We start from the raw sequence: 18,234 nt of genomic DNA on the forward strand, positions 1-18,234 counted from the left end.
ATTGACTATGTCTATCGTATATACCCAGCAAAACTGGAAATTATTGACACGACAAACTCTACATCAGCCGCTTATCTCGATCTTTTCCTACAACGAAACAAACATGGACAGCTTTCCATCAAGCTGTTTGATAAGCATGATTATTTCCACTCCTGTATACCAGCGACTCTGTATCTCCTTTCCATGGTTTTTACATGTCGCAACTGAATCGATATACAAGGCCCTGTTCTCAATATCACGATTTTCGTGAAATAGTTGTCAACTGACGGACAAACTCGTGACACAAGGTTTCAGAACGTATCCTATTTCTTTGTGTGACATGAACGTGTTTGATGCTAGTTTAACAAATAATGAATACATGTACAATTTACCTGTATATAACGTCGTTCTGGAGTTCTGTCTGTAACGATTCCGTATACATGTACAATTTACCTGTGTATAACGTCGTTCTGGAGTTTTGTCTATAAAGATTCCGTATACATGTACAATTTACCTGTGTATAACGTCGATCTGGTGTTTTGTCTATAAAGATTCCGTATACATGTACACTTTACCTGTGTATAACGTCGTTCTGGATTTTTGTCTATAAAGATTCCGTATACATGTACAATTTACCTGTGTATAACGTCGTTCTGGAGTTCTGTCTTTAAAGATTCCGTATACATGTACAGTTTACCTGTGTATAACGTCGTTCTGGAGTTCTGTCTATAAAGATTCCGTATACATGTACAATTTACCTGTGTATAACGTCGTTCTGGAGTTTTGTCTGTAACGATTCCGTATACATGTACAATTTACCTGTGTAGAACGTCGTTCTGGAGTTTTGTCTGCAACGATTCCGTATACATGTACAATTTACCTGTGTATAACGACAATAATATCGCCAGAGATAAATTCTCTGATATCGTTTATAATCCAGGTAGGTTTACACATCTAATTAAGATATGTCTGGTGTCATTTGTCATCAATTTGAACATTTATTCCTTGCCCAGTCTCAAATCACTCAAGATTACAGGATTATAAGTGTTTGTGTAAGTGTACCATCCTATATTTCTGCTAATGTAACGTGGTCTTGTTTTGTGTACCGTCGTATGGTTTTGTGTACTGTCGTTTTGTTCTGTGTAATTTACTGTTATCTGTGTTCGGTGTTCAGTATTCCCTTTTCTGTGTAAGTGCACCGTCTATTACTTTTGTGCCAGTGGACGTCATTTATTTTCGTGTACGAACCGTCGTCTACTTTTCTGTAAGTGTGTAATGTTATCCATTATTTTGAATATGAAATGAAAGCAGTTTTGTGAACGTACAGACGCCCAACTTTTAGTTATGAATCACTTTCTAAATGTTTCACCAGACTGCCGTCAGTCTTTCAATTCTGTGAGGTTGTAACGACTCCGTGTAGACTTGTGCTACCTGTGTATAACAACATTTGAGAGTTCTGTCAGTTGAGTCTCCGCATAAACTTGTACTACCTGTGTATAACGACATTTGAGAGTTCTGTCTGTACAGTCTCCATATAGACTTGTACTATCTGTGTATTACGACATTTGAGAGTTCTGTCTGTACAGTCTCCGTATAGACATGTACTCTCTGTGTAAAACGACATTTGAGAGTTCTGTCTGTAGAGTCTCCGTATAGACTTGTACTACCTGTGTATAACGATATTTGAGAGTTCTATCTCGGGATAATTGAACCTCTAGGTACGTTCCTGAAATCAGACAGAGGTGTAGTTGGGAAAACTCTGGTTACAGGTAGTAACCAAGTACTGGTAAGATACATGAATCCCTCTTCTGAACCACAAACATTGTATGCAGGAACGACTATTGGACAATACAGTGTGGTAAATCACGTCAAGGTTCTAAGTAGTGTAAAATGTAAGAAAGGAGAGTCTCTTGCATCACATCTATTGGAGTTGCTTGAGAGAAGTAAAGAGTCTCTCTTACCTCAGCAGAAAAGTCAGGTTCGGGAATTGCTTCTAACGTACTCTCCATTATTCGCTGAAATTGATAAGGATCTTGGGCGAACTGACATTATCAGGCATAACATTGATACAGGAGACGCAAGACCGGTGAAGCAACCGTTGCGACGAATGCCTGCACCCATGGCTGACGAAGTTGACAAACAGGTAGATGACCTCTTGGAAAGAGATGTAATTCAGTCATCGACAAGTCCTTGGGCATCAGGTGTAGTGCTCGTTAAGAAGAAGGACGTAACGACACGATTTTGTGTCGACTATCGGCGACTAAATGCATTGACAGTGAAAGATGCGTATCCTTTACCGAGGATCGACCAGTCCTTGGATCAACTTGCTGATTCTACGTGGTTCTCCACTTCAGACCTCTGTTCGGGCTACTGGCAAGTTGAAGTAGATGAGAGCTCTCGGGAAAAGACTGCATTCTCCACAAGGAAGGGTTTGTTTGAGTTCAAATTAATGCCATTCGGGTTGTGCAATGCACCCGCTACATTTGAACGAGTCATGGAGACTATCCTTGGTGGACTACATTGGCAGACCTGTCTAATATATTTGGACGATATCATAGTGATGGGAAAATCATTCGAAGATATGATCAGTAACCTGACACAGGTGTTTGACAAACTACTTTCAGCAGATCTCAAATTAAAGGCCAGAAACTGTTGTTTGTTTCCAAAGCAGGTAGAATTCCTTGGTCACATTGTGTCTGAGGAAGGGTGCTCTACTGACACAAAGAAGATTAAGGCAGTCCACGCATGGCCTGAGCCAGTAACTGGACCAAAGAATGTCAGGAGATATTTTATGAGTTGAAGTGTAAACTGACAAATGCACCAATTCTCGCACATCCCATTTTTACGGACTTATTCATCCTGGACACTGACGCAAGCAACAGTTCAATTGGTGGCATTTTATCTCAAATACAAGACGGGGTTGAAAAACCAATAGCGTACGCAAGTAGAGCACTCACGAAAAGTGAACGAGGGTATTGTGTTACAAGAAAGGAACTTCTTGAGGTTGTCTTCTTTACCAAATACTTCCGGAACTATTTGTACGGGAGACGGTTTCTGCTGCGTACTGATCATAGTTCGCTGCGATGGCTGACCAGCATGAAGGAGCCAGAAGGACAGTTGGCCCGCTGGCTAGAGGTCTTGTCTACGTATGACATGGAAATCCAACGTAGACCTGGAAGGCTCCATGGGAACGCTGATGCGTTAAATAGGATGCATTGTAAATCCCCAGATGTTCACCCAAGCTGTTGTCAGGAATTTGTTGAAACTATTCAAACAGTGAAGCCGTCTAAGTTATCGATAGACAGTACTTACGAACCGGTGACTTTCAGCAAGCTGCAAAAAGAGGATCCTGATTTGTCGGGAGTAATACAAACAGTTGAAACTGGTACTCAATCAAGTTATGCGGAAATCAGCACAAATAATGCCTTTGCCAAACTAATGTATAATCAGTTGAGTTCTCTAGTAATCGAGAATGGTGTGTTGTGTCGGAAATGGACCTGCACTGGGAACAAAAAGGTAAAGGTCCAGGCCGTGGTTCCTAGTAAGGAACGGGTGAAGGTACTTCAGCAGTGTCATGACAGTCGAACAGCCGGTCATCTAGGGGTAACAAAACTCTATCTAAGATAAGACTGAGTTACTACTGGCCGGGAATACAACAAGACGCCCGACGCTACATTGCCGGTTGTGATAATTGCTGTCGTAGGAAGAACCATCAAAAGACAAAGCGTGCTCCTATGCAACTGATACAGGTTGGGTATCCGATGGAACGGATCGCGACAGACATCCTTGGCGAACTTCCGATGACAAGGCAAGGCAATCGGTATATTTTGGTTGTGACCGACTACTACACCAGATGGACAGAAGCCTTCCCTATCCTATGCGCAACATGGAATCTGTTACAGATCATCGTTGAAAAATTGTAGCAAGGTATGGAATACCGAATTCTATACACTCCGACCAAGGAGGTCAGTTTGAAGGAAAACTCTTTACTGAGATGTGCCGACTTTTGGGTATCAACAAGACTCGCACGACACCGTACCACCCGCAATCGGACGGGATGGTCGAGCGTTTTAATAGAACACTCGCTACCATGCTGAGTGCTTACGTAAACGAGTCACACACAGACTGAAACGTGCAGCTTCCATATGTTATGAAGGCCTATCGGTCTGTCGAACATGAAAGCACGGGTTGCACACCAAACAGTCTGATGTTGGGCCGAGAGATCAGCACTCCTCTTGATCTGATGTACGAGATGCCAGTCCCAATAAAAAGCATACCTCAAAATGACTGGGTATGGGTCCTCCAAGAACGAATGGAAAAGGCACATGCGCTTCTCCGAGAAAGCACACAAAATGCTATGCAACGGCAGAAAAAGTATCACGATCGGAAATGTTACTGACAATCATTTGGGCCGAAACTTGCATCATATTGGAAAGGGCCTTTCGATGTTATCGAGAAAATCAACGACGTGAATTACAAAGTCAATTGTGGCCAAAAGAATCAGCCACAAGTCATTCACGTTGACCGCATGCGCTTAAAGAAAAGCCAGCTACTATCCCATGAGAGATCAGACCTTGACGAACCTCTTTCTGATAAATATGAATGTTGCCCCGACACCGAGTCTGCAGACTCATTTAGCGATGATACTGAAAGCGAGGACGAGCATGATTTTCGTATGGGTTGTCCAAAAAGACTTATACGCAAACCATCGAATTTCGGTGACTATGTCATGACCTTGTGCTAAAGTAAACTTGGTTCCCATCGGAGCCCAAGTTGTCTGGGCCATCTGCTAAGCGGTTGTGCGATATAGGTGTACAGACCGAGGGACCCTACACTTGTAAGAGAGTGACTAGGAAAATTGTCACATATAGAGATGGTGACAGGAAGATAAAGGAGGTGGACGAGCAGATCATCATATAATATGTCCATACCTGCAGGGTGCAGAATTTGGGACACTATATCTTTCTTAAAACAGGAATATTGTTGACTTTATTTCATGATCAAGTTGTTGTTTTTTGTGTCGGTTGTTTAAAAAGAATGAAAATAATTTGTTAATGATCATTATGCGGGACGCATAAGTCGGAGGCGTGGGTAATGTAATGGAAATTGAAGTATAAGAGTTATGTCCCTTGAATATGACTTGTAGCTAATTACATATTGGTTAATTTGTTCATCTAATGATTTTTGTCGATTAATACAAATGTTTATAATTCTGTAGTAAGGTATGGAAAGGTATTCTGTACTGTGTTAATATTTCAGTATGCATCATTAATGGTAAATTAAATACCAACGAATGTTACACCTAATGAACATCTTTATACGTGTAAATAGAAATAATGATTGAGATCGCTGTTATTCTGACTGTTGGTGAAGCATTCAAAGATACACAGACGACGAAAGACTTCTTACAAAGAACATAACACAGTTATTTGTAACAGGTGGTGGGTGAAAGTCTGAAATAGTGGCTTTTCCGAAACCGCCTGTCAAGCTGGTGCGAGGGCTGTTTAGTTTTCATCGAAGCTTGGACTTTTGACTGTGTGTAGCTAGCTATAGGGTTAGGTTAGAGCCCGAGCTAGGAACACGAGCAAGGGTTGACTTAGTTGGTAGGACAAACTAGGGCTTAGTCAGGACCGACTAAGTGGTATTGATCGGCGACTAGTTCAGTAGTTGGAACTAGGGTTAGGTGAAGTCACTGGGTGTCGAGCTTGCACTCAAGCTCACATGCTAGTCAGAACAGTCTGTGTCGGGACAGCAGTCCATGTGAATACTATTTCGTTCGTTAGTTTTATTGTTAACTCAGATAGAGTTTGCTGTTACACGCTATATGTATATATCGGCATTTGTTAGCTAGTATCTCTGCAAGGAATCAGATACTTACCCGCCGTAAGTGCTAGGCTGCACGTTACACTTTCAATAGGAAATTATGAACATTTAACATCAAAATTAAGATTGATGAATCCAAGAATGGCTAATTATGTGGAAGAAGAAGAAAACAATATCCAGGGTATACTGAATAGAGTTGAGAACTGACAATAATAATGATCAGAATTAGTTCCTGGCAGTGTGATGTGATATTGGGTCTGATGTATAGAAGCAGTATTGATATGATGTATCACACTGATTGTCCTGATTTCTGGTTCAGCTTATTACTGTGTAGAATCATCTTCAATACTGTTCATTCCATATTTTGTATTTAGTTACAGACATCCTTGGGTAAGAGGATTCAGTTTTATACAAACTAACAATCTACAGGTTTGTTTTAAAAGCACATATCAGTTTTGTAGATTTCCCACGATACATGGTGTCACATTTCTATGTACAATAGTTACTGGGTTAAATCAGATTTGTAGGTTCTCCTTGGTTCATGACGTCACATTTCTATGTACAATAGTTACTGGTCAGATCAGATTTCTAGGTTTCCCTTGGTACATGACGTCACATTCCTATGTGCAATAGTTACTGGTCAGATCAGATTTGTAGGTTCTCCTTGGTTCATGACGTCACATTTCTATGTACAATAGTTACTGGTCAGATCAGATTTCTAGGTTTCCCTTGGTACATGATGTTACATTCCTATGTGCAATAGTTACTGGTCAGATCAGATTTGTAGGTTCTCCTTGGTTCATGACGTCACATTTCTATGTACAATAGTTACTGGTCAGATCAGAGTTCTAGGTTTCCCTTGGTTCATGACGTCACATTTCTATGTACAATAGTTACTGGTCAGATCAGATTTCTAGGTTTCCCTTGGTACATGATGTCACATTCCTATGTGCAATAGTTACTGGTCAGATCAGATTTGTAGGTTCTCCTTGGTTCATGACGTCACATTTCTATGTACAATAGTTACTGGTCAGATCAGATTTCTAGGTTTCCCTTGGTACATGATGTCACATTCCTATGTGCAATAGTTACTGGTCAGATCAGATCTGTAGGTTCTCCTCGGTTCATGATGTCACATTTCTATGTACAATAGTTACTGGTCAGATCAGATTTCTAGGTTCTCCTCGGTTCATGACGTCACATTTCTATGTACAATAGTTACTGGTCAGATCAGATCTGTAGGTTCCCCTTGGTTCATGACGTCACATTTCTATGTACAATAGTTACTGGTCAGATCAGAGTTCTAGGTTTCCCTTGGTACATGATGTCACATTTCTATGTACAATAGTTACTGGTCAGATCAGATTTGTAGGTTCTCCTCGGTTCATGACGTCACATTTCTATGTACAATAGTTACTGGTCAGATCAGATTTCTAGGTTTCCCTTGGTACATGATGTCACATTCCTATGTACAATAGTTACTGGTCAGATCAGATTTCTAGGTTTCCCTTGGTACATGATGTCACATTCCTATGTACAATAGTTACTGGGTTAAATCAGATTTGTAGGTTCTCCTTGGTTCATGACGTCACATTTCTATGTACAATAGTTACTGGTCAGATCAGATTTCTAGGTTCCCCTTGGTACATGATGTCACATTTCTATGTACAATAGTTACTGGTCAGATCAGATTTGTAGGTCCCCCTTGGTACATTATGTCACATTCCTATGTACATTAGTTACTGGTAAGATCAGATTTGTAGGTTCTCCTTGGTACATTATGTCACATTCCTATGTACAATAGTTACTGGTCAGATCAGATTTGTAGATAGCTCTATTTTCAAGTTAGACTTTGTAGTAGGTTGGTATCACTGTATCAGCACTGCACTTGTTTATTGATGTTACCCTCTGACAGGAGGTAAAAGCTAAAGCATAGCATGTGTATAGTCATTGAATTACATGGAAATAATGTAATAATATAAAGTTGAGTTAGACATCTGTTCCATACTGATTGGGTGATGTATTATCTTATATAGTAATATCTACTAGTGTTTTAACTACTGTAGAATATGAATGGAATGACTTCAGACATGTCTTGATCAGCCCAAGTTCCCTTCAGTCCTAACACCAAATATAAGACATTTTGATGGGCAGACGTGTCATGTTGTACAGCCTGTCAACATGTCTGTCTGGCTTGGGGCTCCAGTACAAGTACAAGCCCTAGTAAATATTGATTTTTTATAAAACAGTGTAGTATATAAGATTAAGAATGTAGTTAATACAAGAAAAAGTCAGATATTTTTCTGCGAACATTTTGGATGATTTTAGCTCACCTGGCCTGAAGAGCCAAGTAAGCTGTAAGGATACCATGTTGTCTGGCGTCTGCCAACGTCATATAAATTGCAACCAATCAAAAACAACTAAGCAAATTTGAACCAAATTTGGTCTCAATGATCTTTCGAGGAAGGGGAAATATCATTGTCTAAATGGTGGATCTTACTCCTTTGGGACGGGGCACAATGGGGAAAATCGATAAATTCCTTAAAGAACATTTTTCTTTGGAATTGCAGGATATTACCAAAATTTTGTCAGAAGCATTGCTTGATATTTATTAGCTCACCTGGTCCGAAGGACTGAAGCCATGATACAACATTCCTTTGTCCGCCAATTACTAGAAATTGCTACTAGCCATGAAAGATGCATCATTGACTGACCTGTGTATTAAGGATATTGACTGACCTGTGTATTAAGGATAATTCCTGACCTGTGTATTAAGGATATTGACTGACCTGTGTATTAAGGATATTGACTGACCTGTGTATTAAGGATTATGACTGACCACTGTATTAAGGATATTGACTGACCTGTGTATTAAGGATATTGACTGACCTGTGTATTAAGGATATTGACTGACCTGTGTATTAAGGATATTGACTGACCTGTGTATTAAGGATATTGACTGACCTGTGTATTAAGGATATTGACTGACCTGTGTATTAAGGATAATTCCTGACCTGTGTATTAAGGATATTGACTGACCTGTGTATTAAGGATATTGACTGACCTGTGTATTAAGGATATTGACTGACCTGTGTATTAAGGATATTGACTGACCTGTGTATTAAGGATATTGACTGACCTGTGTATTAAGGATATTGACTGAGTGTATTAAGGATATTGACTGACCCTGTATTAAGGTATTAAGGATATTGACTGACCTGTGTATTAAGGATATTGACTGACCTGTGTATTAAGGATATTGACTGACCTGTGTATTAAGGATATTGACTGACCTGTGTATTAAGGATATTGACTGACCTGTGTATTAAGGATATTGACTGACCTGTGTATTAAGGATATTGACTGACCTGTGTATTAAGGATATTGACTGACCTGTGTATTAAGGATATTGACTGACCTGTGTATTAAGGATATTGACTGACCTGTGTATTAAGGATATTGACTGACCTGTGTATTAAGGATACTGACTGACCTGTGTATTAAGGACTGACTGACCTGTGTATTAAGGATATTGACTGACCTGTGTATTAAGGATATTGACTGACCTGTGTATTAAGGATATTGACTGACCTGTGTATTAAGGATATTGACTGACCTGTGTATTAAGGATATTGACTGACCTGTGTATTAAGGATATTGACTGACCTGTGTATTAAGGATATTGACTGACCTGTGTATTAAGGATATTGACTGACCTGTGTATTAAGGATATTGACTGACCTGTGTATTAAGGATATTGACTGACCTGTGTATTAAGGATATTGACTGACCTGTGTATTAAGGATATTGACTGACCTGTGTATTATGGATAATGACTGACCTGTGTATTAAGGATATTGACTGACCTGTGTATTAAGGATATTGACTGACCTGTGTATTAAGGATATTACACACAAGTACAGGTTAGTGACTGTGTATTAAGGATATGTGACTGACCTGTGTATTAAGGATAGTGACTGACCTGTGTATTAAGGATATTGACTGACCTGTGTATAAAGGATATTGACTGACCTGTGTTATTGTGTGATATATACTACCTGTGAAATGTACACACAAGACTGACCTGTGTATTAAGGATATTGAAATGACACTGTAGTACAGGTTAGTTGTGTGAGTATATACTACATGTGAAATGTACTCAGAAGTACAGGTTAGTTGTGTGAGTATATACTACATGTGAAATGTACTCAGAAGTACAGGTTAGTTGTGTGAGTATATACTACATGTGAAATGTACTCAGAAGTACAGGTTAGTTGTGTGAGTATATACTACATGTGAAATGTACTCAGAAGTACAAGTTAGTTGTGTGAGTATATACTACATGTGAAATGTACACACAAGTACAGGTTAGTTGTTGTGTGAGTATATAGTACATGAAATGTACTGACAGAAGTACAGGTTAGTTGTGTGAGAATATACTACATGTGATTACATGTGAAATGTACACACAAGTACAGGTTAGTTGTGTGAGTATATACTACATGTGAAATGTACACACAAGTACAGGTTAGTTGTGTGAGTATATACTACATGTGAAATGTACACACAAGTACAGGTTAGTTGTGTGAGTATATACTACATGTGAAATGTACACACAAGTACAGGTTAGTTGTGTGAGTATATACTACATGTGAAATGTACACACAAGTACAGGTTAGTTGTGTGAGTATGTAGTACATGTGAAATGTACACACAAGTACAGGTTAGCTGTGTGAGTATGTAGTACATGTGAAATGTACACACGAGTACAGGTTAGTTGTGTGAGTATATACTACATGTGAAATGTACACACAAGTACAGGTTAGTTGTGTGAGTATATACTACATGTGAAATGTACACACAAGTACAGGTTAGTTGTGTGAGTATATACTACATGTGAAATGTACACACAAGTACAGGTTAGTTGTGTGAGTATATACTACATGTGAAATGTACACACAAGTACAGGTTAGTTGTGTGAGTATGTAGTACATGTGAAATGTACACACAAGTACAGGTTAGTTGTGTGAGTATGTAGTACATGTGAAATGTACACACAAGTACAGGTTAGTTGTGTGAGTATATACTACATGTGAAATGTAGACAGAAGTACAGGTTAGTTGTGTGAGTATATACTACATGTGAAATGTACACACAAGTACAGGTTAGTTGTGTGAGTATATACTACATGTGAAATGTACACACAAGTACAGGTTAGTTGTGTGAGTATATACTACATGTGAAATGTACACACAAGTACAGGTTAGTTGTGTGAGTATATACTACATGTGAAATGTACACACAAGTACAGGTTAGTTGTGTGAGTATATACTACATGTGAAATGTATACAGGTTAGTTGTGTGACAAATACTACATGTGAAATGTACACACAAGTACAGGTTAGTTGTGTGAGTATGTAGTACATGTGAAATGTACACACAAGTACAGGTTAGTTGTGTGAGTATGTAGTACATGTGAAATGTACACACAAGTACAGGTTAGTTGTGTGAGTAGTACATGTGAAATGTACACACAGGTACAGGTTAGTTGTGTGAGTATGTAGTACATGTGAAATGTACACACAAGTACAGGTTAGTTGTGTGAGTATATACTACATGTGAAATGTACACAGAAGTACAGGTTAGTTGTGTGAGTATATACTACATGTGAAATGTACACACAAGTACAGGTTAGTTGTGTGAGTATGTAGTACATGTGAAATGTACACACAGTACAGGTTAGCTGTGTGAGTATGTATGTACATGTGAAATGTACACACAAGTACAGGTTAGTTGTGTGAGTATGTATTACATGTGAAATGTACACATAAGTACAAGTTAGTTGTGTAAGTATGTAGTTCATGTTGTTAGTTGTGTGAGTAGTATATGTGAGTACAGGTTGACTGTATATAAGTAAGAAGAAGCTACTTTATGTAAGGTGGAGTTGTGCAGCTAGACAGGTACTTGGTCAGGGAACTATATACATGAACATGGATGACTATTTAAAAGTTGATATAACTGTGTAGACTATTAGGATTATTTTTACAAAATGAATGATATTAGAATTGGTTTGACTAATTAAATGCTTGTATGTTATTTCAGATGATGTGTCTGCAGCGACAGCTTCAACAATCAGCGCAAGTCACACCATGCACACATCTGTTATAATGATATTGAACGGTTCTTTTCTGAATATGATAAACAACCATAATGTAGTGGAGTGTTATCAAAGAATCCAATAGTCAAAGCAGGTTCTAGAAATCTAAGCCTGTAGTCATATTTATTGTTAATTGACCATCTGATGATGGTACTCTCCTCAAAAGTCTTTTCTACTATATATTTTGCTGGTCTAAAGTAGTACCTGTATTAAGGAATTCTTATAGTGTCTGTCCATCAAGAATTGGTCATTAAAGTTTTGGAGTAGTTTCTTATATTTCATATGTAGGTGCCCTTGGTCCCTTCTATTGTATTGTGGAATTTCGGAACGATAAAAATGTCTAAATAATGGCTATCCTGCATGTTGTTATTGCTATTTCTTGAGAAGCACAACTGGATGGATCAGTTTCAAATTTTATTTGTAAGCTTTGGTCACCATCTTGCCTTTAACAGATCCATAAAGTTATTACCACTACCATATCCTCAGATTTAATAAAAGAAAAATAAGAACAAATAAGAGGAAAGAGAGAAAAATGCAACTTTTAAAGATTTAATATCATACTTTGGTGGGGGCTAAGATCCCTCTGGGATCTAGTGTAGACAATTAAAGTTTGTTTTCATTATTGAAAAGTATGAGATGGATCTTTCTCATATTTCATATGGAGGTTCTATTTTGTGACCATATTGCATTTTGTCAGATATAGTTGTTGCTGTTTCTTTATAAAACAAAACACTCTACAAATTGTTATTAAACTTCATTTGTAGGTTGTCCTTTCTTAAGTTTTAGTTGTGATCTAGAAAAACTATTTTGTCGGCTTGCCTTTGTGGTATTGACATTATCATATGATTAATTTACCTGTCAATAAATCATAACATTACGAGCAAATCAGAGAAAAGAAAGGAAAAGATCAAACAAATCAAGATCATATGAAAGTGGAATTTTTAATTCAGACATTTTGATGGACAGATGTCTCATGTTGTTCAGTCTGTTATCATGTCTAAACTCTAGTATTGGAGACGGAGGAAACTTGTATAAATGTGCAAAAAATATGAACATGTGCAAGTTAAGAGAGAAAATGCAACTTTTAAAGACTAAATATCATAAAAAATCATACTTATTAATAATTCAGGTGTTTTAAATTCTGACTACTCCTACTAAATATATGAATATTTATTTTACAGAAATCCATGCTGACTTAAGACCCTTGATAGGTGAGTCGCATCAACTTGACTGGGCACGATGTGAGAAAAGTTACAGCAGATTCCTCAAAACCAGAATCACAACAGAATGCATCATCAATGGAATTATTTGGACACCAAACTATTAAGTTATATTTCTGTTCACAAACGCAAATATCTCAGTACAGTTACTCAGATTTATCCCTATTATAACTAACATCAAATTCTCTCCGTTCCTATAGGTCCTCACAATACACACATTAAACGGGTCGTATTCTGGTGAAAGACATAATTCAATATAAAATAAATTCCAATATAATATCTTGGACTTTGGTAATACAGGAATAAAAATGTTGTATAGAATGTATGTTCATTCAAACTGCCCTTTAAAAGTTACATCTTAACGTATTTAAAGTGCTGTATACTAATAAAGGTTTTTAGTTTATTTTTAATATATATCCTTTCTTTATTTTCTTACAGTTCAAACTATAAACAGGATTAAAACAGAAAAAGAGGAGAAAAAGTTCATGGAGACCAAAGCTTTTCATGACGCACAAGAGAAACTCGGAAAGAACAGAGTCATAATGATCAAGGGTAACACAGGAGACGGCAAGACTTCGACTGCCTTTCAACTCATGGACTGGCTGATCAAGGAGCAGCAATGCAGACAACCTCTTCAGCTTCATAAAATCAAGAAATTAGATAAATTGTCTCCAGACTCGAGTCTGGTTACTTTTATTGATGATATTTTTGGAGAGAGAAATGTTAGAAATACGGATGTAGCTGAGTGGAACAAAAGAATTAATAATGTAAAAACACTGTTTGTAGATCAACAAATGAAGGCCAATTTTTTGCTTGTTACTATTCGTAATGAAATATATAATGATTTGAAAGAGCGATCTTTGAAACCAGTTTTTACCAAAGATAACCTCATTGACATGAGTTCTGACACATACAGGATTTTAGAGGAAAGAAAAGAACTTCTACAAAAATATCTACCAAACAATTATAAATGGGAAGAGAAAGAAATAGAAAGTATTGTAAAATCTGCTTCAAGCATTGGCTTTCCCCAATGCTGCCACCTTTTCTATAACTCTGGGGTATTGCAGGCAAAACGTGGGAAATTTTTTGAGAAACCTTTTGAATTTTTGAATGAAGCATTTTCTAGATTATCAGAATGTTGTGCCATTTTGTTTCTTTTCCTCAATGGAGGGGAGATAAAAGTTAAAGATCTAGACCCAAACAGTGATAAAATCAACAAAACATTGTTAGAGGAATCATTTGATATTAATCTGATTGATGGTGAGGAGGACAGAACCTCATTGACTTACAAGAAAAAAGTAGGATTTGTAAAAGAAAGTTTAGACAGATTGCTAGGATTTTTAGTGGTGAAGGGGATACATTGGTCTGGTGATGAAGTATACAGATTTAATCATGATTCCGTACATGTCACAGTAGCTTTTTTGTATTGGAACAAACACCAGTTGGTTATATACAGAATTGTCCAATGAAAACCAGTTGTTATATACAGAATTGTCCAGTGAACGTCCTCCGAGAGTTTGAGGTTATCTCACAACCTCAAAAACATCCACAGACATGATTGTTATATCATCAGATCATTATACATGTCTGTGTGAACGTCTGCTCTTTTGTGGAGAGTTTGAGTGTGAGGAGTATGTGATGAAATAGATGTATGGAAAGATCAAACCATTTAAAAGTACACAGACTAAAGTGGCCATTGAACATTGATCTATCCTTTCTCTAGATGTATGAGTAAGGGAGATGAGAAAATGTACTTAAGGAAGTTGTTAAATACCTGAATGATGAGAGAAACATGTTAAATCAGCATGATGAGTTGGTTCAAAGAATGTGAGTTTATAGAAAAAAGTTGATAAACTTGTGGCCATTGATTACAGGAGGTGTTGTGGTAAGGGGAGAAAAAGTTGTTAAATATGAAATGAGAAAAACATGACTTGTTAAATATCTGTTAAGAATGTGGTTTATATAAGTAACAGAATGTGGTTTATATCTTCTGAGTGTGGGAGTCAAACCTGACAATGACACAGACTGGTGGCCATTGATTACAGGAAGTGTTTTTCGTGGTGGTAAGGGAGATGTGGATGTACTTAAGGAAGTTGTTAAATACCTGAATGATGAGAAGAAACATGACTTGTTAAATGATGCATGTCGTGCTGGTTCAACAGAATGTGGTTTATATCTTCTGAGTGTGGGAGCCAAACCTGACAATGACACAGACTGGTGGTCATTGATTACAGGAGGTGTTATCGTGGTAAGGGAGATGTGGATGTACTTAAGGAAGTTGTTAAATACCTGAATGATGAGAAGAAACATGACTTGTTAAATAGAGCATGTTGGTCTGGTTCAACAGAATGTGGTTTATATCTTCTGAGTGTGGGAGCCAAACCTGACAATGACACAGACTGGTGGCCATTGATTACAGGAAGTGTTTTTCGTGGTGGTAAGGGAGATGTGGATGTACTTAAGGAAGTTGTTAAATACCTGAATGATGAGATGAAACATGACTTGTTAAATAGAGCATGTCGGTATGGTTCAACAGAATGTGGTTTATATCTTCTGAGTGTGGGAGTCAAACCTGACAATGACACAGACTGGTGGCCATTGATTACAGGAAGTGTTTTTTGTGGTGGTAAGGGAGATGTGGATGTACTTAAGGAAGTTGTTAAATACCTGAATGATGAGAAGAAACATGACTTGTTAAATGATGCATGTTGTACTGGTTCAACAGAATGTGGTTTATATCTTCTGAGTGTGGGAGTCAAACCTGACAATGACACACTGTTGTGTGTGGCGGAGGGAGGGAGTGTGGAATTGTTACGTAAACTACTGCAGTATGACGTCACTATAACAGTGAGGGATGAGTACAACAACAACAATGTACTACATCGGGCGTGTGATTCGGGGAGTGAAGAGATGGTGACTGAGTTGTGTGATAAGTATCCAGACTTGGTACGTGACACTAATAATGATGGACAAACTCCGCTCTATGTCGCGGCAGAAAGCTTTAGAGGAAACTTATCTATATTCCAGACAGTGGAGAGAACTACACTTCAAACCTTGTATAAACAGTGTGGGACAGACGGACATGTTGTACACAGGGATTGTGTGTGGGGTCAGTACATGTCTAACTTAGTGGACAGTAGAGGACGGACTGTATTACATGTGAGTTGTGAGAGGGGAAACAAGGAGATGTGTGTCTATTTATGTGAGCAGTGTCCATCACTGATCACAGCTGTAGACAATGAAGGACGGACTGTATTACATGTGAGTTGTGCGAGGGGAAACAAGGAGATGTGTGTCTATTTATGTGAGAAGTGTCCATCACTGCTCACAGCTGTAGACAACCGTGGCCGTCATTGTCTACATTACATCGCTGAGTCGGACAGACCAGATGTAGACTTGTTCACGAAGTGTGAGACTCGCGTCAAACAACACATAGAATCAACAGGAGGTAAGTATGACATCACAACCATACTTGACGGGGAGGGGAACTCTGTTTTAGACTTGGCAAAGCAAAGGAAAGAGAGATACAGTTGGTTAAACAACAGTTTGTATGATCATCTTATCAAAGTGTTCGGTAAATAAACATGCAGGTATTATATCTATAAAACGTCTTCTGATAATAAGTACAAACCATTAATATCCTTCCTGTTCCCAGTCCAGGTGATGTTCCGTTGTTTTTATGAGGGAAATCTGTCGATAATGATGATTTTCCTGTACGAGTTTGAAGATCGACTTCGCGCTGCGGTAAAATAGGCAGGCGGCGTCTTTGACTAGGTTCGAGTGATTGATGTCAATTTCAGTGGAAATATTCGTACGTGAATGGTATGGCTACGGTCAGGTTTAACCATCAGGGGTGTTCAGGAATTACTAAATTTGTGGTGTTATTTGTTGTTTTTAATTAGAAAAAGTGAACTATGTTGTGTTCTAGAATAAAGAGCTATTTGGAATATTTCGCTATGATGATTCTCCAACAATGAGCAACGTGATAATTCTGTGATAAATCATGTCTGGAGTCTGGATTTTACTGTGGCCTATGAAAACAGTCGCGTTATCTTGAAAATTGATTTAACCATGAGTATTCTAAGAGAAAGATATAATATTTTGAATTTTTTTTTTTTGAGAAATTAAAATACATAAAACCAAAACAAACAGTCGGTGATTATTTTAATGTGTTACCAATAAACACTGAATTATTAACCAGGAAGCTTTTTAGGACTTGGCTTCATTCTGATAAATTCTTCTCTTGGAAATACTTTTTGTAGAACTTCATTAATTGAATACAAATATTTTCAGGTACACAAAACCAAATTATTTTACTGAGCAAACATTAAATTATCTTGTTTTTCAAATAAATTTCTCATAATTTATTGTTGTGGAAATGATGTCTTTTTCCTCAAGTGAATATGTTAAAGGTTATAATCAGAAAGTCAGTGAACTATTCATCAGATATTGCATGTTTGTTTTACTTAGTTTTAAGAAAAGAACTTGAGATTGCTTATTTCCTCCTGACTCCTGTATGTGTTCAGGAATTGTTTATTTTAACAATTTAAGGCCATTTTATTTGATAAAATATGTCTTATTGATGCAAGACTAAATAGGTTGTATATATTATAGAGTACGTTAACATATGTTAATGTTTGTATAAAACATCTATTGTTGTAAACTGAGATTATATTACATGTGTAGGTGTTTTTACTGGGACATCAGATAATACATTTTATCTATATGTTGATGTTTGTATAAAACATCTATTGTTGTAAACTGAGATTATATTACATGTGTAGGTGTTTTTACTGGGACATCAGATAATACATTTTATCTATATGTTGATGTTTGTATAAAACATCTATTGTTGTAAACTGAGATTATATTACATGTGTAGGTGTTTTTACTGGGACATCAGATAATACATTTTATCTATATGTTGATGTTTGTATAAAACATCTATTGTTGTAAACTGAGATTATATTACATGTGTAGGTGTTTTTACTGGGACATCAGATAATACATTTTATCTATATGTTGATGTTTGTATAAAACATCTATTGTTGTAAA

The 18,234-nt window shown here is 37.4% G+C and overlaps 1 protein-coding gene across 1 annotated transcript; it reads left to right on the plus strand.

Annotated features, from left to right (window-relative positions):
* Positions 1-3,075: 3,075 nt before the first annotated feature.
* Positions 3,076-17,475, plus strand: LOC132565616 (uncharacterized). Its single transcript, XM_060230261.1, is given in 6 exon segments — positions 3,076-3,582; positions 4,478-4,697; positions 13,141-13,200; positions 13,618-14,547; positions 15,147-15,419; positions 15,422-17,475. Coding segments are annotated over 6 exon segments (3,330 nt in total). The 3' UTR covers positions 16,762-17,475.
* The last annotated feature ends 759 nt before the right edge of the window (positions 17,476-18,234 follow it).

This window comes from Ylistrum balloti, unplaced genomic scaffold (assembly GCF_031769215.1).
Source record: "Ylistrum balloti isolate Yb309-2 unplaced genomic scaffold, AGI_CSIRO_Ybal_v1 Utg369728, whole genome shotgun sequence".
Taxonomy (NCBI): domain Eukaryota; kingdom Metazoa; phylum Mollusca; class Bivalvia; order Pectinida; family Pectinidae; genus Ylistrum; species Ylistrum balloti.